The 21,171-nt window shown below is 59.7% G+C and overlaps 1 protein-coding gene across 4 annotated transcripts in view; it reads left to right on the top strand.

Moving 5' to 3' along the window:
• The window catches only part of SCN4A (sodium voltage-gated channel alpha subunit 4), a 44,408-nt gene extending 23,714 nt beyond the window's left edge, over positions 1–20,694 (top strand). For 2 of the 4 annotated variants that reach the window (XM_036222982.1, XM_036222984.1), the window contains 14 exons: positions 1,446–1,684; positions 3,412–3,585; positions 4,334–4,690; positions 8,444–8,911; positions 10,829–10,961; positions 11,745–11,899; positions 12,342–12,515; positions 13,045–13,167; positions 14,560–14,838; positions 15,113–15,166; positions 15,426–15,563; positions 16,066–16,170; positions 16,772–17,042; positions 17,874–20,694. In XM_036222982.1, coding sequence (XP_036078875.1) covers positions 1,446–1,684; positions 3,412–3,585; positions 4,334–4,690; positions 8,444–8,911; positions 10,829–10,961; positions 11,745–11,899; positions 12,342–12,515; positions 13,045–13,167; positions 14,560–14,838; positions 15,113–15,166; positions 15,426–15,563; positions 16,066–16,170; positions 16,772–17,042; positions 17,874–19,099 — 3,896 coding nt within the window. In that variant the 3' untranslated portion in view covers positions 19,100–20,694. The remainder of the gene's footprint in view (positions 1–1,445; positions 1,685–3,411; positions 3,586–4,333; positions 4,691–8,443; positions 8,912–10,828; positions 10,962–11,744; positions 11,900–12,341; positions 12,516–13,044; positions 13,168–14,559; positions 14,839–15,112; positions 15,167–15,425; positions 15,564–16,065; positions 16,171–16,771; positions 17,043–17,873) is intronic. The other 2 variants (XM_036222983.1, XM_016128727.2) reach the window with 1 other exon arrangement.
• The last annotated feature ends 477 nt before the right edge of the window (positions 20,695–21,171 follow it).

Raw genomic sequence — 21,171 nt, 5'->3', positions numbered from 1 at the left:
CAGACTCCCCCAAATCCCCATGCTGTTCCACGAGTCTCGGGAGGAGAATAAGGATGAGGTAATGAAGAGAAGGTAGATACATACACACAGACGGTTGGATGGGCTGAAAGATTAATGAATGGGAAGAGACATAGGTGTATGGGTGGATGAGAGGAAGGGAAGGAAGAAAAGAGAGAGGGTGGAAGGGAAGGAAGGAAGGAAGGAAGGAAGGAAGGAAGGAAGGAAGGAAGGAAGGAAGGAAGGAAAGAAGGAAGGAAGGAAGGAAGGAAATCTGTCATAGAAGAGATCTGGTCCCCTTCTCAAGCAACTTGCTTTGTGCCAGGAAGGACTTGGAGGTCCCAGAGGACTTTGCAAACCTCTAGAGGGCACCATGTCACCTGACCTTATATGTCAGGCATCCAGGTATCCGTGTGCCCTGCCAGAGAATGCCCCAGGGAACGCTGGGCGGAGCTGACAGAGGAGGTCGCTCATTGCTGCCCTTACTGGGATGGTTGTGAGAAGTTCCGGCAATGCCAATCACGCCTGCCGCAGCACCCCCGTTGGGGGTGGGGGAGGCGTTACACACAGACTAGAATCTGCAAACTTTGAGGTCCAGTTTGCTAATTTTTGGGTAGCAGTAAGAGTCAGCTACCCCCACCCCTGTGGTGCCCCAATCATGCACTCAAACCTAGGTGCCCATGGGGCTGCCCCCCACTCCAATCCCCTTTGCTCCTCTGTGAAGTGGGAGGCACTAATAGCACTTACCTTATGAATGTCTGGTGGGAATTAACCGAGGTCGTTGCCTAGCCCAAGGACTCCCACAGGCCGAAGAGGCCTGGAAGGCCCAGAGAGGGAACAGTTTTATCCATGGGCCCGATGGAGCCCCAGGGCTTTAGAGCTGGGGCGGCAAGAACAGGGGCTGTTTCCAGAAAGCAGCTCTGGTGGGAAAGGACGGTGTGTCCAGGGACAGTCCGGGGGTGGGGCGTGGCATTACTGCCAGCAGGCGAAAGAGCCCACAGGGGATCTCTGTGATCCCCAGTAGCATCAGGCAGCGGCAGGTGGAACTGGGACCCAACCTTCAGCAATGACCTCCCACCACTCCCTGGGGACCCTCTGGCCCAGCCAGAGCAGGGCGGGGGTCATAGCCTTAAGGGGCCACTGGCAGGAGTGGGAGTCACCGAGAGGCGGGGCTTTGTGGGGTGTGTCAAGAAGGCAGATCTTGAAGCAGAGCATTTAGAGAAAGGGCTTGGGGTAAAACTCGCTAAGGGGGCGGGCCTTTAGGGGCGGAGCCCGGAGGGGCGGGCACGGAAAGGAATTGGAGTAGGCGTTTCTGAGGGGGCGGGGTTTGAGACGTGGCGATCTATGGGACGGGGCTTGGAAGGGGGGTGGTCCAAAGATCTAGGTGGTGGAAGGTAGCACGTGAGAGGCGGATCCTCGTCAGGTGCCTGTTTCCGCTCTGCTCCCAGAGCTGGAAGAGGCCCAGAAGAAGTGCCCCCCGTGGTGGTACAAGTGCTCCCACAAAGTGCTCATATGGAACTGCTGCACCCCATGGGTGAAGTTCAAGAACATCGTCCACCTAATAGTCATGGACCCCTTCGTGGACCTGGGCATCACCATCTGCATCGTGCTCAACACCCTCTTCATGGCCATGGAACATTACCCCATGACAGAGCACTTTGACCACGTGCTCAGCGTGGGCAACCTGGTAGGGAGAGGCCGGGGGAGGGGCGGTCATTCCCAGACGGGACGGGGAGGGGACGCAGGCTTCGACGGGGCCATCTGGTCTGCGTGGAGCTACGGGGCGCTGTTGAGGGGCATATGGGGACAGGCTGCGGTTATTTCCCCAGCGTATGGGGGAAGTGAGTTGGTGTACAAGAGAGGTGCCTGGGCTGATCCGTGGGATGCAGAATTTGGGTTTCAGGGTTGAGAGTGGGGATGAGGTGCTGGAATCCTTAAGATCGGGACTCCGGGGGCTCTGGGGTCCAGGCCACGCCCTAAAGGCAGAGACGGGGCCATTGGGGCGTGGAAGGGTGTGGGGGACAGCTGGGTGACAAGCCTCTCCACTTTCAGTGGTTGTTGTGGGCCTGAGAGTGACTAAGGGACCTGGAAGTGGTCCATATAGCCATGGGCACCCAGGCCCACGAGGGCCCAGCTCGCCCGGGAGGCCCCCGGGCGTAGTCCCCCAACCTTCAGCCTCCCTTCCCGCTACCATCTTCCCAGCCCGGCCAGGCCTGCTCCCCTCTCTGGCCCTTCCTGCCCCACTATTGTTGACACACACTGATCCGCCTGCTTATCCCTGCCCATTAGGAGCATTATCACCTTGTTGCCAGCCCCGGTGGAGCCTGACAAAGGGACAAAAGCCACCTCCTCCCTCAGCCCTCGCCTGCCCTTCCCAACTCCCTCCAGATTTTTTCAGGATGGCAAATGGGCAAGATGCTCCTCCCACCCCTGAGGGTGGGGGGCCTGGGGAGAGTAATATTTGAGGCCTGGAACAGGGCAGGACTGGGTGGGAAGCAGATCCTGTGAGGCAGGCAGGTCTGTCCCAGGGAGATGCCCTGGGCAGCCTGGGCCAGGCTGGGTTGGAGGGGCCAGCCTGCGCTCTGGACTTGGCGCAGCTGCCAGGGTGTGCGTGATGGGCCCAGCCCGCCGCCTGCCCACCCCCGGCCCACACTCTGCTGTCGTCTGGGCACCTGCTATAGCCAGGGACAGCGTCTAGGCGGGGCCCAGCATGTGCCCGGGCAGGCTGTGGGCCCAGGGCAGCTGGTGCCCGGCAGGAGGGGGGCCATGCCTCCCTCAGACTGCTCTGCAGCCCTCAGACTCCATCCCCAGGGTTTTAGGGGACAGCTCTGGCCTTCTCATTGTTCCCAATTTTGTCCCCTCTTTGGCCCCTGCCCTAGACTTCTGAGTCCACCAAGATTTGCTGGCTCCTGGGACTCCTGCCAACAAGGGTAGAGAGGCTGTAGGGCGTAGAGACAGGAGACTGAAGGAAGCAGGTCCGAGACCTGACCCATGCCATGTGGGCAGTGCGACTGAGCGCTTGCCATCAACTTCGAGCCTCAGTTTTCTCATCTCTGTGACCAGTGTGCTAATCCCTCCCAACTACGTAGAAATCAGCGAACTCCCAAGGTCATGATACGAACCAGAAAGTGTTCGATATTATTATGCGTACAGTGAGTCCCCAAGAATTAAGTGGCTGCCCACGGTCACATGGCCAGAAACAGTTGACTCCAGGTCTCTGGGTGGCCCCTGTCTGCCCTGTGGCATGGCCATTCTTGTTCTTCTCCCACGTACACGTCAGCCGTAGGTACCACTGCCTGGCCCCTCAGAGCTCGGGACGGCTCCCCTCGGCCAGCAGGTGGGAGTAGGGTGGGAGACTTCCAGGGCCGTGTGCTCCCTGACACTCTGTGACAGGGACCGCACTGCGCCCCACAGGTCTTCACGGGCATCTTCACAGCGGAGATGGTGCTGAAGCTCATCGCCATGGACCCCTACGAATACTTCCAGCAGGGCTGGAACGTCTTTGACAGTATCATCGTCACCCTCAGCCTGGTGGAGCTGGGCCTGGCCAACGTGCAGGGGCTGTCGGTGCTGCGGTCCTTCCGTCTGGTGCGTGAGGCCCCCCTGGCTGAGGCTGAGGTGGGGCAGGGCGAGGTCACCCAGGAAGGTGGGAGGAGAAGCCCTTGCGTCCTCCTGCATGCCACTCCACCACCCTCAGGAAACGGGGAGGAAGGGAGGCCCCGCCATTATCACACAGGGCTGCTGAGGGCGCCAAACGACAGCCCAGGAGCTTGACCCCCTTCGTGACCCTGGGAGGCAGTGGAATGAGGCTTTCAGCCCATTCTACACACCTGAAAGCTGAGGCCTGGGAACCTCAGTGTAGTGAAAGTGGAACGTTGAAGTTGCGTCCTTTCCACCACCCCATAGGAGCGTTTTTAATATTTTTTAAAACTTTATTATGGGGCCTTTCGTGCATCCACAAAAGTATATAGAGAGTGTAATAAACCTCTATGTGCGTATCGCCCAGCTTCAAAAGTTCTCGTTTCACCCGTCCCACGACTTTATGTGGGAGTTGTATGTTAAAGCAGATCTCAGCATGTAATTTCACTTGTAAACACTTGAGTCTGTGTCTTTAACAGATACGGACATTTTTTTTTTTTTTTCTGTCGAACACATGAAGAGCATAAGGTGGTGGGTAGGATGTGAATGTTCACATTGAGCAGAGAGGGAAACTGAGGCCTCCGATCTCTCAGGGAATGGGAGGTAGATATCTTTGAGATGATTCTTTCTGCCAAGGATGGGGCCGGGCCAGGGGTCCCCGAGCCTCATTTGCCCTCACCCCTCCCCCCGCCGGCAGCTGCGGGTCTTCAAGCTGGCCAAGTCGTGGCCCACGCTGAACATGCTCATCAAGATCATCGGCAACTCGGTAGGGGCGCTGGGCAACCTGACGCTGGTGCTGGCCATCATTGTGTTCATCTTCGCCGTGGTGGGCATGCAGCTGTTCGGCAAGAGCTACAAGGAGTGTGTGTGCAAGATCTCGTCGGACTGCAGCCTGCCGCGCTGGCACATGCACGACTTCTTCCACTCCTTCCTCATCGTCTTCCGCATCCTGTGCGGCGAGTGGATCGAGACCATGTGGGACTGCATGGAGGTGGCCGGCCAACCCATGTGCCTCACCGTCTTCCTCATGGTCATGGTCATCGGCAACCTCGTGGTGAGTGAGGCCGGCTGGGCGGCTCCCCCACCCTCGCCCGGGAAATGCACGTGTCTGGGACGTGGCGTCCCTTTATTTCCTTTGTTTGAATCGGGCTGTCATTCGAGGGCCCCTTCCCTAGGAAGTTGAACTCTATGAAATCTCTGATACTCGGCTCTTTCCTACCTTTCCCTTGCCCCACTCCAAATGGTAATCTTTTGTGGTTTCATCCAGTGGCTCTCAAATTTCTACCTCTTAAGAATCACCTGGGAGTTTCTTAGAACCTAGATTCCTGCCTCGCCACCCCCAGAGTCTGGTTCGGCAGCTCCGGGCCGGGCCTGGGAATCTGCATTTCTAATGAGGTCCTGGTGATGCCACTGCCTCTGGCCCAGGGACGGGACTGAGTAGTACTGCTGAAACCTAGTTATCTTGGGTAAAGTAACATAATAACTGTAGTCAGACAGATCCACATTCCAGTCCCAGCTCCTTTTTGCCATCTGTGTGACCTTGAACTCATGACTGCTCTCTGGTCAGCTGGGTTCTCTAACTCCACACGTAAGAAAAATGGTGGGTACCTTCTGAGGTAGCTGGGAGGAGTGGCCGTGACAGTGTCCGAGAAGGCACAGTGAGGGGTTGGTCTCAGGAGCTCCTGGGCCTCCTGTCCTCTTCCCACCCTCTCCCCTCCTCTGTCCCTGGGAAACAGGCGTCGGCATTGAGAGAATCCGGAGATGGCATAAACTGCATTCATCCTGCCACTTTCTGTGGCTCAGGGCCTGGCACATGGGGCTGGTGCGGGGCGGAGGTATAGGGGCCGATGAGGAACAGAGCCGTGGGGCCGTGGGCCAACTGACGAGCATTTCTGTGGCTGGGGCCTGGGAGACGTCTCTCCTCTCCCTGCCGACCCAGACTCCTCCTGTTCCCTGGGTGGGGTGGGGGTCTGTCCTACCAGGAATGCTGTGCCCAGCTGCCCCGATGCGGTGGCGGGCACTGCCCCGGGCAATGGGGTGAGGAGACGCACGTCCCCACGTTCTGCAAAGACCTGTGGAATCCTCAGGCTGCTGGGTCAGCGCTTCTCAGATGTCACCGAGCTCCGGCTGGGGCAGGAGCAAGCTGAGGAGGGGCAGGGGGGTGTCACCTCGACTGAGGAGGAGATCATGGGATAAGGTCCTGAGCCCCCAAGGGCCATTTAGGCGGGAGGACTCACGGAGGGAGGCCTCGGGGAGTAGAGAAGGAGAGGCAAGATGCCGGGGAGAGCTCTGGGGTGGGATTAGGGTGCCGGTAGCAGGCTCCCGGCTTGTGAATGTAAGTTTAAGGGCCTGAGGGTGACCGAAAGGGTCCGTCTGTGTGTGGGACAACTCTAAGACAGTTCAAGCCCCCACTTTGCCGCTACTGCCTGGGACTTCTTGAGCAAGTTACTTAACCTCTCTGCCCTTAGTTTTTCTTATCTGGAAACTGGAGGTGCTAATGGCGGTGACCTACTTCCCCGGGTGGTCCCGAGGGATCCATGGCACACGTCTACGTGCTTAGTAAAACGCTCGGCCCCCGCGGCCAGGGGCATTCGCGGGGGCGCAGTGGCGGTGTGGATCCCCACCATCAGCATCTGAGGACTGGGCTCCTGCCATGCCAGCCCCTGCTCAAAGGGCTTTGTTTACATTATCACTAGTCCTCTGGACAATTCAGCAAGGCAGGTAATGTTAGCTCTGTGCTTCGAGGAGGCACTGCCCAGAACTATACAGATAGATAGTGAGAAAAGGAGCCCGGACTAGACCCTGGATCTGGGTAACTCCAATAGCAGTGAGATTAACAATAGCGGTGATGGTGACAGAGAAAATGGCATCACCAGCAACCCCGATGACGGCTGACCTCTAGCATTTACCCAGCATTCGGAGCACTTTGCACGTCTCCATCTCTGCTTTGTAGATCAGGGAGCAAAGGCTCAGGGAGGTAACTTAGCAACCTGTGCAGGGTCCGAACCCAAGCAGTATGGCTCCAGAGTCTGGAGCTACTGCACTGCCTCTGTGTGCATGTCACCCACGCCCTCCGATCACATGCACGAACGCGTGTGCGCATGCGCGTGTGCACACGCGCGCACATGCGCGCACACACACGGCACCACTTTCTGGCCCAGCTCTGCGGCTCTCCCGCTTTGCTCAGAGGGAGCGGCATGGCTGAGGGAGGCAGCACTGTCGGCTTCTTGGGCACTGTCCCCGCCCTCCCCCGGGCTCAGGGCAGATGTCTCCGGAGCGCATGGGGGCACTCTGCTAGGGAGTGTGGGGACCTGAGTCCCCTATGTGCATGGCACTTGGGTACTTCCTCTGGGTGTCTGTGAAGAAGAGGAAGTGACTAGACCATAGGTACCCCACCCCTCAGAGCCCCCAGGGGAATGTGAAGTCTATTCCCCTCCCGCTGGCCCTCCTCTCCTCGCCTTGCCTGAGGAGGCTATTTCTGTCCCAGGCAGGAGCCGTGTGCAAACCCTGCTGACCCAGAGAGCAGCTAATTCCCATCTCAGATGTGTTTCTGGCAACTGGACACCTCTCCCTGAAAGAGGGAAAGAAAGACCAATAAATTTTGGTGGAGGGCAAAGGCAGAAACGTAGCTAGAGGCATAGAGATGGAGCGGAACCCCCTCACCCACCCCCTGCCAGCACACTTTCCCAAAGAGAAAATATACAACATATATATTTTAAAGATGTTGTGTTAACATGACAGTTAAGACAATGACAAAAAGACCTTGGAAGACACTGGTGAAAGTCAAACAGTGAGAGACACAAGGAGGAGACGGGCAAGGGTGGCCAGTTCACATGTACCCTGCTCCCTTGTGTCCACTCGCCCACCCGGGCCCTCCCCAAAGCCCCCAGAAAAAGGACCCGGCCCTGCCTTCCATTATTGCACGCGTAACAGCCGACATGTGTGCTCTGTTTTGCACTGATCTTTTAATTCCTACAATGCAAGGCGGGAGGTACTGAAATCATCCTCGTTATACGGATGAGAAGACTAAGGCACAAAGCAGTGATGTGCCTTGCCTCAGGACGCACAGTTGGTAAACCGGGGTTCGAAGCCAAGCAGTGTGGCTTCAAAACCTCCGCGCCCGTCTCTGCTGCCGCGCAAACCCACGCGCTGGATTTGTCACATCAAGTGTCTGTCTCTGCTAGGCAGGGGCTCCCTGGGGCCACTTGTTCCAATGCACTAAATGTTCATCCACTGGAAGATAATGTTGATGGGGGCTAGACCAGTAGCCTCTCAAGTCCCTTTCATCAGGGCCATGGGAAGAGAACCAAGTGGAGCAGGGAATCTAACGGGGAGAAAAGGGGGTGAATAGCAGGAGGTCAAAAATCCCTTCCAGAGCAATAAGAAACGTGCCTCTGAGCTCCAGGAGCACGGGGTCTATTAAAATCCCACTTAACAGACAAGAGAAGGCTTGAAAGAGTCAGGTTCTCAGGAAATCTTGGAAGCTTGGAGATATGCACCCTGTTCTTTGTTCTTCATCTCTTGGCAATGGAGGTGGAGGACAGTGTCCCAGAAAGAGCCCCAGTCTGTCATCCAGGGGGCCTCCCCAAACCCTGCCTCGGCAGAGTCCTACCCTGTGCCCAACCCTCAGTCTCTTTATGTTCCCACCTCCACGAGCAGTCGTAAGGATTTCATTAGGTGACGTCCTTTTAGACGCTTGGCATGGGGTAGGTCAGACCTGGAGGCCCGAGGACCCCATGCTTTCTGAAGGTGGCACCCTCGGGGGCTCGGGGTCTGAGCTCAGGCTCCACCAACCCCTGACCCCCAGGTCCTGAACCTCTTCTTGGCCCTGCTGCTGAGCTCCTTCAGCGCCGACAGCCTGGCAGCCTCGGACGAGGACGGCGAGATGAACAACCTGCAGATTGCGATCGGGCGCATCAAGTGGGGCATTGGCTTCGTCAAGACCTTCCTGCTGGGGCTGCTGCACGGCCAGGTCCTGAGCCCCAAGGAGATCACGCTCAAGATCGGAGGGCCCGGGGGGGCCGGGGAGAGTGGCCCGGAGGACGAGAAGGAGCCGCCACCCGAGGAGGGCGACAAAGACCTAAAGAAGGACAACAACATCCTGAACCACGTGGGCCTGGCTGACGGGCCTCCCCCCAGCATCGAGCTGGACCACCTCAATTTCATCAACAACCCCTACCTGACCATCCACGTGCCCATTGCCTCCGAGGAGTCCGACCTGGAGATGCCGACGGAGGAGGAGACAGACACCTTCTCGGAGCCTGAGGACATCAAGGTGAGCTTGAGGGCTCGGGGGTCAGACAGACAAGGCTTCGCATTTTTGTGTGACCTCGGACAAGTCTTCAAGACCCAGTGTCTCCACCTGTGAAGTGGGGGTGACGACACCTACCTCGTGGCACCCCGATGAGCGTTAGATGAAATGGCGTGTGTAAAGTGCTTGGTGAGCTCTTTCTGAATGGCGACTGTTATTTCTGTTATTCATACTATTATTATGACCCGCCCTGCCCATCCGAATAGCCTGGTATCCCTTCACTCCCGCCCGCAGCGCCACCCGGGCCCCATCTCACCAGCAGGTGGCACTCTTGGACAGGCTGTTCTGACCTGTGGCACCTCAGCTCTGGGGTTAGGACCCAAGAGGCCTCTCTTAATCCTCTTCTGGGTTTGAAAACCCTGCCAAACTCTTGCCATTGTGGTCTATTTCTGTTTAGAACCCACCTGAGGCTGGTCCCAATCTCCCAGTGTGGGCCAAACTGGGCCTAGACTTAGGGTTCAGGGACCAATGGGTTCGGTGCAAAGAGAACAGAGATCTGGGGCTCGGCCTCTGCAAGAACTTGACGACCCCCCCATGCAGGGGGCCTGCTGCTTGACCGAGATGCCGCCTCCCCATGTCCCTCCTCTTCGAGGGTCAGTAGGGACTGCCGGTCACCTGCAGAGGCTCGGGCTGAGGCTGGGGCCTTTCCTGGGCCTCCCAGGGAAGCTGACTCTGAGCCCCTTCACCCAACCTCCAGCTCTGGCACAGGAAGGACTGGCATAAGCTAGGTCTGGGCCCCCCGCCCACCTCCACCCTATCGGCCTTGGGCCTGGCTGGGCACCAGAGCCTGGATGAACTTTGCCCCGAAAGCTCTTGACTTCTTATTCCGCCCCCAAATACGTGGCATGCTGACTTACCAGGGGGCCGAGGGCCTGCCAAGCTATAAATAAATACCCAGGGAAATGTGGCACCGGCCTTGGTAAGAGGACCGGGGGTGGGGGAGAACCCCCAGGGCCAAGGCTCCGGGCACTCTTTAAAGAGGGACAAGCACGGCTCCCGGGGGGATTGTGAGAATGGGGGCACGTGGGTGGGGCACGTGCTGCATCGGATGCCCCGTGCCTCGATCTTCCTTTCTGTCAACGGGGCACAAGGCTCTCCTGGTGTTCTGGTCACCATTCTTGATCCAGTGCTGGCCTCAAGCTGCCCTCTCCATCTTCCCCTTCAGGGGCCTTATCCCTAGCTGCAAAGGGGTCCCCTTGAGGGGTGGAGTCGGGGCCTGGGATGCTGACTGGGCAGCACCAGGAGAAGGTGGGGGGAGGCCTGGCCAGGCCAGAGCACCAGCGTCCCAGCAGGTCATCTTGGCCCCAGATTGGAGCCTCAGCTGGGAAAATTGTCCATCCTTTTTGGATCCGTCAGCCCCTAGAGACAGGAAACTCAGGCCTTGGAACACTGCAAGTTGTTTTCTGCGGGCTGTGGCAGCCCCTGTCCGCCCTGACCCCCTTTCGTGCCCCTTCGGAAGTGCCTTCAGGCCTCTTGTTCCTCTGCCGCCTTCCTCATGCCTCCCCACTCCCCCCTGCACCCCCAGCAGGCCAAGCCACCGCTTGTGTCCCAGCCTCTTTTCATATCTGAGGCCCTCACATGTCTCTTCACGTCCTCGCCACCCGTGCTCAGGCCTCGGCCCTGCCCTGCCCCAAATCTAAGTGCCATGAGAGCAGGAGCACAGCTGCCATGGCCACTGGTTCTGCACAGGCCACAGGGCCGGCTCCGTGATCCGTGGGCGAGTGAGCAAGTGGATGAACGAATGGATGGATGGATGGATGGATGGATGAGTAGGTCTGCTCCACCTCCCCTTTCTCCTCTCCCTCTGGCCTCCCACTCTGACCTCCTCCTCCCCACCTGGTGGGAAGACCCAGGGGTCACACCACCCTGTGGCCTCTGCAGAAGCCGCCACAGCCCCTCGACGCGAACTCCTCCGTCTGCAGCACAGCTGACTACAAGCCCCCCGAGGAGGATCCTGAGGACCACGTTGAGGAGGACCCCGAGGGGGAGCAGCCTGAGGAGTGCTTCACTGAGGGTGAGCCCACACGCGTGCACCCCCACCTGGCCTTGTGCCCCCCTCGCCCAGCAGACCGCAGCCCATCGCCTCCTCCAGGACGTCTTGGGGACACGCAGGTCACTGAAAGCATGCGGCCTCCTTCCCCGGATGCTCCCCTACCCTGCTGCACCAGGGAGGGCTGTCAGACCCGGGCACCTCCCAGCCCCGAACCTGAGCCTCGAGGGTGTGCAGTGAGTGACGGAAGTGCCCTGAGCGTAACCATGCAGAACCCCATAGAGCCCAAGTGTGGCCTGGCTGCTCCGAGACCGTCATCCTCCTCCTCAGTTTCATCTGCACAGAGAAAGGCCTGCCCCGCCCCTCAGGAGACAGCCCTGGAGAAATATCTTTGCCCAGAGAAACTGGGCTGTGCAAAGTGAAGGCTACCTGGGTGGAGCGAGGGAGGATGGATGGGGACAGTTGACAGCTACAGGACCCTGGCAGGCGGCCTACATCCCTGCGTGTCTTTTCCTCCGTGTGTCCGTCCCTGGAGGCAGTTGGCACATGGGTGGAGTAGGCTGTGGGGGGAGGGCCTCGAGGGGAGGGGCTGAATCACCGTACTTCCCACCTATGTCCAACCAGCAGTGGAGGACATGGAGCCGGGTGCTGGGGGCCCCAAGTCTGGGGGCAGTGTGATGGAGGGCTGGAGAGTGCACCCTGGGCCAGTGGCTGGAGAGTGCACCCTGGGCAGGTGCAGGGCACGTACCGCCTGCATCTGGAGGCAGTCCCCAGGCCTGTGACCTCGTGCCCCCGTCACTCCCCCAGCCTGTGTGCAGCGCTGCCCCTTCCTCTACGTGGACGTCTCCCAGGGCCGCGGGAAGACGTGGTGGACCCTCCGCAGGGCCTGCTTCAAGATCGTCGAGCACAACTGGTTCGAGACCTTCATCGTCTTCATGATCCTGCTCAGCAGTGGAGCCCTGGTAGGTGCCACCCCGGGGGACGGGCATGGGCAGGGACAGGCGCCAGGCCCCTCCACACTGTGGGAGGCATGAAGCCTGCACAGTCTCCAACCCAGCATCCTGGAGGCACTCACCTGTGGTTGCAGGATGTGTCGTAGAATGTATTTTCTTAAAGTGACAGTTGGTGTCTGACTCTGCAGCCAGCTGCAGGTGCCTACCAGGGGGCAGGTTGGGAAGGCCCTGGTGGGGGCAGGATTGAAGCTGTGCCCCTGTGAAATTCCCTGGCAGATGACCGAGCGTTGCTACTATTCGGCCTGGGAAAGGGGAGCTGGGGGGCTTCTCCCCACAGGGAAACTCGCTCACTCTCGTGATGGGTGCGGGGAGTCTGGGAGAAGCCGCCGGCCCTCGTCCCCAGGTCAGCCCCAGGCGCTGGCCTCCCCCCACCATGCCGGTGTCCGCCCAGGCCTTCGAGGACATCTACATCGAACAGCGGCGTGTCATCCGCATCATCCTGGAGTACACCGACAAGATCTTCACCTACATCTTCATCCTGGAGATGCTGCTCAAGTGGGTGGCCTATGGCTTCAAGGTGTACTTCACCAACGCCTGGTGCTGGCTCGACTTCCTCATCGTGGATGTGAGTGTGCCTCCAGCCCCGCGGCTGGGCCCAGAGCCTGTCCTTGGGGTCAAGGGCCTTAGGAAACCTCAGCCCCGGGGCAGGGGCTGCGTGAGGCCACATGGCACATCAGAATCCCCATCAACGTGCTCCCGTGGAGACTGGTCTCTGGGGGAGGGGATAACGGGCTGGGGGGGACCACCCTCCTCCTGAAAGAAAGGGGCGTCTTGGGAGGGTTACTTAACCATCCTTGCCAATATCTGTGGAGGATTTTGTATCCTCTTTGATGGTCACGCAGGCCTCCTGTTTACTGTCATCTCAGTTTATCGATGACATCTCCGGAACCCAGACTCCTATAGGTGCCGGGACAGTTCCCAGCAGGCAGGACCACCCACTAAGGAAGGGGTCTGGGAGAGACACCCTAGAGCTGAGTCCAGGAAGACCCCCGTTGGGGACCTGTCCCTGAGGACTGAGTCGCTGGGCTTGGGGGTGGGGTCGGCCGGGGGCCCTGTGCTCCCTGACAGCACCGCCCCCCCCTTTCCCTTTGCAGGTCTCCATCATCAGCCTGGTGGCCAACTGGCTGGGCTACGCAGAACTGGGAGCCATCAAATCCCTGCGGACGCTGCGGGCCCTTCGTCCCCTGAGGGCACTGTCCCGATTCGAGGGCATGAGGGTGGGTGTTGAGAGGCCTCTGAGTCCGACTGGGGAGTGCGGGAACAGCCACCGCAGGGCACCGTGCAGGGGGTGGTGTCTGTGCTCTGGCCACCAGCAGGGGAAGCAGGGGGCTCTGCCCCCCACCCCGCTGAAGGCCGGGCTTGCTCTCCCTGCTCCCACCCAGACACCCACCCAGACACCCTCCCACACCAGCCCCTACTCCTACCCTCAGACCAGCTCCTAAGCTTATCTCTGCCACCACTGGGGGCAGCAAAGGCTGCAGCAGCTCCCAGGAAGGCCCTGTGGCAGGGAGGGCAGAGGGAAAGCCGGTCAGCGGGGGGGGGGGGGGGGGGGGGGGGGGGGGGGGGGGGTTATGGGTGTCCCTCCCAGCCTCAGACCGGGGCCCCCCAAGACTCTGAGACTTGAGTGAGTGGGCAGGTACTTGTGCCCTGTGCTCTGAGCCTGCCGGCCCTTGACCTCAAGGTCATGCCAAGTTTGGAAAGATCCCCTCAGGCCCTTGATGGTGGAAGTGACAGGTAAACAGGGTTTGAGCAAGAGGAACGGGACTTCCCCAGCAAAGGGAGGCCTGTTGGGAATTCAGGAGTGTCTGCGAACCGGCTGGTCGTCGTAGGCCGGCAGTACACTCAGCCCCAGTGACTCTCCCGTTCGCGCAAGGGGGAAAGCCGGTGCGGAGGAGTGGGGGGGCCCTGACCCCCAGCGGGGGACCCCTCCCCTCTGAGCGGAAATGACCTGCCACACAGCTGTTCTGTTCGGTGCCTCAGCCAGGAAACCCCCACCCCCCAGCTATCAGGCCTGTGCCACCCACTCTGTCTGGAGGTCACGAAACAGCTTCTCCTTGAAAAGGGACAGTTCTCAGATTCAGAGCAGCCTGAAATAGTGAGTCTGGCCTGTGCGGCCAGGACGGCTGGGGCACCGGGCTCGGGTCCCAGGGCGCAGCTGCTTTGAAGACCCTGGTGGCTTCTTTCCTGTGCCCGTCTCTAATGCTGTGAGCAGATGAGCAGGAGGCCAGTCACGGGACCTGAGTTTCCTATGGGGGCTGAGGAAAGAGTGTTTGTCTCCTGCCTGGTGACCCATGCCAGACGGCTTCCAGAGAAGCCCAGTAGTCCCGCTGTGGGCTGACAGCTCAGCCAAGCAGAGAGCCCTCTCCAAGCAGCAGGCCGGCAGACCCTAACCCTGCTGTTTGCTCCCCGCCTCCCCATACAGCCTGGCAGACTTCGCCTTAGGCCTGGCTCAGGTTAGCCCTCCTCCAGGAAGCCTTCCCTGAATAGCCATGCCCAGCCCAGCCTGGTCTCCGGGTTAGTGCAGGTGGGGAGCCATCTCCCAGAGGAGTCCCGGTTTCCTCCGCCTGCCTGGGAGGAAACCTGCAGTGCCGCCCTCCCCGGCCCCCCAGGTGGTGGTGAATGCCCTCCTGGGAGCCATCCCCTCCATCATGAATGTGCTGCTCGTCTGCCTCATCTTCTGGCTCATCTTCAGCATCATGGGCGTGAACCTGTTTGCCGGCAAGTTCTACTACTGCATCAACACCACCACCTCGGAGAGGTTTGACATCTCCGAGGTCAACAACAAGTCCGACTGCGAGAGCCTGATGCACACGGGCCAGGTCCGCTGGCTCAACGTCAAGGTCAACTATGACAACGTGGGTCTCGGCTACCTCTCTCTCCTGCAGGTGGTGAGTGTGCCCCGCTGGCCCCGTAGAGACCTGGGCTGGAAATGCCCCCTGTCTCTCATTGTACCTGAGCCCATGGACACTTCTTACTCGGGGGCTGCCCACCCTGCTTCCAGTGCTGTGGGACCTAGAGTAGTATCTAGACCTCTCTGGTCTCTAGTGGCTGCCTGCCCAGTGGGGCTCTGGGGAGGACCAGGCTGGGCCAGTCACAGGGAGCTCAAGGATGATGGAGGCAGGGAGCAGCCTCCTGCCCTCACATCCAGCCATACTCCCTCAGGCCACCTTCAAAGGCTGGATGGACATCATGTATGCAGCCGTGGACTCCCGGGAGGTGAGTAGGCATTGCCGAGATGTGGCTGGTGAGTGAGCCCAAGGTCAGGACTCAGACCAGGGACACAGCGGCACACTCCGCCCATCCCTACCTCTACCCCCGTGCCACCTGCTCAGGAGCCTCTGAGGCCCTGGGGGCGGACAGGTCTACCTCTGAGCCCTGGACCCTCCCGCCCACTGTGGGACGGGGAGCACAGAGCAGCCAGCGTGTGCCGCCAAGCCCACCCAGCACACCCCGGCCCTTCCTGTGTCCCCTGCAGAAGGAGGAGCAGCCACAGTACGAGGTGAACCTCTACATGTACCTCTATTTTGTCATCTTCATCATCTTCGGATCCTTCTTCACCCTCAACCTCTTCATCGGTGTCATCATCGACAACTTCAACCAGCAGAAGAAGAAGATGAGTATCCATCCCGACCTTCCCTGCCCCCACACCAGGCCCCTCCTCCTTTCCTCGGCCCACTCATCCCTTCGCATTTCACAAATGCCGCCTCAGCACCTACCTTGCTGTCGCTGGGGGCGTGGTCGAGGCAGTGAACCTGGGTTCAGATCCTGCCAGGCAACCCTGTTTGGTGACTTGTCCTCCCCAAACCAAAGTTCCCTCATCTATAAAGTGAGGGCGATGCTACCTACCTCTCTGGGTCATTCAGAAGGACCCAAACAGATATTGATGGAAAGTGGCCCAAAACAGGCTGAGGTAGTGCTGGTCCCCTTTCCTCTGTCACCCCACCCCTCTCTTGTCCCTCAATCCCCGTCCCTGGCCCCTCCAGGTTCCCCTCCCACTTTCCAACTGGTCCCCCTGCTGGGGTGGGGGATGCTTTAAGGGCGGTACCTGAGGGAGAGAGGTCCTAGAGGCCCAGAAGGGGAGACTCCCCAACCTTATTGGCCCCATCCCACTATACTTTGGAGGGAAAGACATCTTCATGACAGAGGAACAGAAGAAATACTACAATGCCATGAAGAAGCTTGGCTCTAAGAAACCTCAGAAGCCAATTCCTCGGCCTCAGGTACCGGCCCTCTGTGCACCTCTTCCCACAGCCTATATGAGCCTCCCTTCTGGGGGTGCCGATGGGGAAAATACAGTCTGCACCCTGCCCGCCAGGGTGTGTCCCTGGCATGAGGCTGGGTCCACCTGCCGGGAGGGTTGCCCTTTGTAACTGTAGCGAGGCACTGTGCAGAAGCATCCCCTGCCTACCAAACTCCAGTCACTGGTTTACCCCTCACCTGGCTCTGCAGAAGCCCCCCCCCCCACTCTTTACCTCCTCAGTTGGTGGCCTCGGGGGCAAGGGCCCCTAGAAGGAGGGGAAGAAGGATGGCCCTCCCCAGTGAGCAATGGCTTTGGGGGAAGGGGGAAGAGCTGCTTGGGCGGTGGAAGGATCTCAGAGTAAGGAGGGTCCCCGTTGATCCCACAGCATGGCCTGGTCTGGTGGGTCTGCCCTCCCTTTCCGGGCCAGTGCCCCTGCAATCCCTGACACTCTCTCCCTCTCCCTCTCCCTCTCGCACTGTCATGTCATCCCGTGTCTCCTTCCTGTCCGTGTCCTGCGGGCGCCCTGACCACTCCCCTTATATCCACCCACGTGCATTCCTGGGCTCCCGTCCGTGCTGCAGAACAAAATCCAGGGCATGGTGTACGACTTCGTGACGAAGCAGGTGTTCGACATCGCGATCATGATCCTTATCTGCCTCAACATGGTCACCATGATGGTGGAGACGGACGACCAGAGCCAGCTCAAGGTGGACATCCTGTACAACATCAACATGGTCTTCATCATCATCTTCACGGGGGAGTGCGTGCTCAAGATGCTCGCCCTGCGCCATTACTACTTCACCGTCGGCTGGAACATCTTCGACTTTGTGGTTGTCATCCTGTCGATTGTGGGTGAGCGGGGTCAGGCTGGGCTGAGTCATTCAGGAAGGTCGGGCGCTCCCGTCCTCATGTACGCACACCTGGTCCTGACCTGGCATGCTCACACGCATAGTCACATACACACGCACGCATGCGCACCTGGCACTCGCGCTTAATGCGCAGAGGCGCGTAAGAGTGGGCTCACGGGCAGCCTCTCACCTGCACACGTGTGGATACGCCTCAGGAAACATTCACCTGACCAGTAGGTACACACTCACGTGCCCGTGTGTTCAGCGGCGGTTCCAGTATCCACACACACCGGAGAAGTGCACGGGCGTGCGTGTGCTTGTGATGCTGACTGGCAACCATTTATTGCGCATTTACTTTTTCTCTGACACCGCTATGCATTTGACGGGCTTTAACTCGCTAATTGTTCACAACACCATGAGGCGGGTACAGTTTTCACCTCCATTTTACAGATGAGGAAGCTGAGTTACAGGCATTAAGTGACATGCCCAGAGTCACACAGAGCTGTCCTCCCTCTCTTCCCCCCCCCCCCCAATCATCTCTGGCATCTGCAAACGGCCTTGGGAATGGACCTCCCCCTACCCCCACCAACTCTGGCTTATCCCGCCTCCATCCAGCTGTGTCGGGGTGAAGATGTAGCCCCGGGCCCCAAGACCCCTGGGGGGGGCCCTTCCTAATGGGTGGGGCCATTTGGGCTCTGCTCCGAGGGTCGCGCTTCTACTGCGCCTTCCTGGGGAGGGGCACACCCGGCGGGGCCCCCTTGAGCCCCGCATGCCCCCCGCTCCCCAGCCCAGCCTCTCACCTAGGGCAGCAGCCCTCACCGCTTCCTCCCTGCAGGCCTCGCGCTCTCCGACCTGATCCAGAAATACTTCGTGTCGCCCACGCTGTTCCGTGTCATCCGCCTGGCGCGGATCGGGCGCGTCCTGCGGCTGATCCGTGGAGCCAAAGGCATCCGGACGCTGCTCTTTGCCCTCATGATGTCGCTGCCCGCCCTCTTCAACATCGGCCTCCTCCTCTTCCTGGTCATGTTTATCTACTCCATCTTCGGCATGTCCAACTTTGCCTACGTCAAGAAGGAGTCGGGCATCGATGACATGTTCAACTTTGAGACCTTCGGCAACAGCATCATCTGCCTCTTCGAGATCACCACGTCCGCTGGCTGGGACGGGCTCCTGAACCCGATCCTGAACAGCGGGCCCCCCGACTGCGACCCCACGCTGGAGAACCCGGGCAGCAGTATCAGGGGTGACTGCGGCAACCCCTCCATCGGCATCTGCTTCTTCTGCAGCTACATCATCATCTCCTTCCTCATCGTGGTCAACATGTACATCGCCATCATCCTGGAGAACTTCAACGTGGCCACGGAGGAGAGCAGCGAGCCCCTCGGCGAGGACGACTTTGAGATGTTCTATGAGACGTGGGAGAAGTTCGACCCTGACGCCACGCAGTTCATTGCCTACAGCCGCCTCTCCGACTTCGTGGACACCCTGCAGGAGCCACTGAAGATCGCCAAGCCCAACAAGATCAAGCTTATCACGCTGGATCTGCCCATGGTGCCTGGCGACAAGATCCACTGCCTGGACATCCTCTTCGCTCTGACCAAAGAGGTCTTGGGAGATTCGGGGGAGATGGACGCCCTCAAGGAGACCATGGAGGAGAAATTCATGGCAGCCAACCCGTCCAAGGTCTCCTATGAGCCCATCACCACCACCCTCAAGAGGAAGCACGAGGAGGTGTGTGCCATCAAGATCCAGAGGGCCTACCGCCGGCACCTGCTGCAGCGTTCTCTGAAGCAGGCGTCCTACATGTACCGCCACAGCCAGGACGGCAGTGGGGACGGGGCCCCTGAGAAGGAGGGGCTGATCGCCAACACCATGAGCAAGATGTACGGCCATGAAAACGGGGACAGCAGTGTGCAGGGCGAGGGTGAGGAGAGGGGCTCATCAGGGGACACTGGACCTGTCATGAGTCTCACGCCCATCAGCCCCTCAGACACTGTCCTCCCCCCATCCCCACCCCCAGGACAGACAGTACGCCCAGGGGTCAAAGAGTCTCTGGTCTAGTAGGTGGCAGCAAGGTGGCCAGTTGAGCCTGGCAGAGCCCCGACACGCCCCTGAAGCCGCCTACTCGCTGAGGGAGCAGGGCTTTGAGTCTGGCACTGATCCGGCTCCCAGGCTGGAGCACCTGCCTCCCCAAGCCATGGAAAATGGGAATCGCAATCCGATGCTCCACGCAGGGGCAGGGCCTGAGGCCCCTGCCTCCACGAGTTCACCTTCCCACTGCTCTCACCTCCTGGTGGGCCCTGCTGCCCCTCTTCCTGGCCGGGGGAAAGGGGAGATCGGAACATCAGAACCTCTGTCCCTGACGTGGAGAGGAGCTGGCCTGCAGTGGAGGGACCGGCTGCCCCCCTGCCACCAGAGTCTTAATGGCTGTTGGCCTCTCCCCAGAAAGTGGCTTGGGCCCTCCAGGCCCTCCTGGACAAAGTTGTCTTAACCTCGGCGAAAGCAGACACCTGCCCCCAGGGCCTGCCAGCCCTCCCCAGCTCGGATACAGCTTCACCCGCCAGCTCAGGAGTCCCCTGGGAAAGGGAACTGACCGTCACGAGTCCGAAACGGCTCCACAAGCCTGATCGGCCCCTGGATCCTGACACATGAGGCTGGGGTTGTGGCCTCTGAAGCCATTTCCTGGTGTGCGCACCGTCCAGGCCTCCGCTCTCCTGGCCGGCCCCTGCGGGGAGAGCACAAGGCAGGATCCCACTGGGGAACTGCATTTTTCTAGGAAGCACGGATGGGTAGCACAGGTTGGGGCCACCAGAGTATCACTGTACTGGGGGCTCTTGGCCTGAACACCCAGACCTGGGGTGGGGTCAGGGACCCCAGTGCTCAGGAAGAAAATTCTTGTCCCCCCCACCACCCCACCTTCCTCACTCCTCACCCTTCCCCCCCGCCCTCCAAGGGATCCTAAGAATGTTACAGTAGAGCCCATGTTAGAGACTTCACGCTGGCTATACATGGCCCGCCTGGCTCAGGCCCAGCCTTCCAACTTCCTGCTGCCCACACAGCACTCATGCGGCCCGGCTGACCTGGGCTGGGCGGGGCCAGCCCGCTGGCCCCCGGAGAACAGACGCAGGCTGAGCTTGGAGGAGAGACCTGCTCGGGGTCACTGGATTTATTCACTCGTGCGTGCGCCTGTGTGTATAGCTGTGTGTGCATTCGGGTGTGCAAACGAACCACCGTGGCCCACGATGCCCACATATGCTTGTGTGTATGGGTGGGTGTATTTTGTATAAATGTGTGTCGGTGTGCCCTGTGGTGTCTGGCTGCTGTGTGCATTTGTCTTCTGTGTAGGCCTCTCCTGTGAGTGTATGTACAAGTGTGAACATGTGTGGTAAGGTTGAGTCCCTGTTGGCCTTAGTTCCTCTTCTTTTTCTTCTTGTTTCTCGTGAACGATTTGATTAAAACTCAGGAAGCAGCAAAACCTCCAAAACACCGTGTGTGCGCGCGCCTGCGCATGCGCACGCCCGCAGGCCGGAGCCGTCCCTTCTGCCTGCCTCGCTCTCTGGTCTCCTCGCCGCCCTCCGTCTCGCTCCCAGAGTCCATCCTTCTGCCTCCACCGGTTCTCTTCGTCACACCATCGCCCCAGCCCTGGCCACCACCCCCCCCCCCCGCCCCGTCTCCTGCCTGTGTCCTCTGTGGAAGGAGGCCCCGCTTCTTCTGTCTCTTCCTTCAGAAGGTTCATCCTATGGGGTGGGGGGCGGGCGCAGCCTCCTCCTTGACCAGCACCCTGCCGCTGCCTTTCCCTCCTCGTCCCGGACTGGCGTGGTCCCCAGCTCTTTGGACTGGATAGTCCCCACCAGACTGTGTAGAGACTGTAGCGCCTCCCCATGCCTGTGCCCCGTCCCCACCTGCAGACCCACACCACACCCCCTCACACCTTGTCCAGGTGGGAGCAGGCCCAAGCCAGGCCAGCAGACAGGCTCCTTTGTACAGTTCTTATAATAAATCTCCCCCTGGTGCCTCTGACGTGTGGGCTTCTTCCTTCTGCGCCTCCGAGAATGGGCGTCAATGGGAGGTGAGGGCAGCAAGAAGCAAGAAGGGTGGGGACTGGAGCCCGGTGGGGAAGACCTGGGGGGTCT

The sequence above is a fragment of the Rousettus aegyptiacus genome, unplaced genomic scaffold (assembly GCF_014176215.1).
Source record: "Rousettus aegyptiacus isolate mRouAeg1 unplaced genomic scaffold, mRouAeg1.p scaffold_m13_p_6, whole genome shotgun sequence".
NCBI classification, from domain to species: Eukaryota; Metazoa; Chordata; class Mammalia; order Chiroptera; family Pteropodidae; genus Rousettus; species Rousettus aegyptiacus.
The sequence above is the reverse complement of the archived record's forward strand: the minus strand, read 5'-3'. Positions and strand labels throughout refer to the sequence as shown.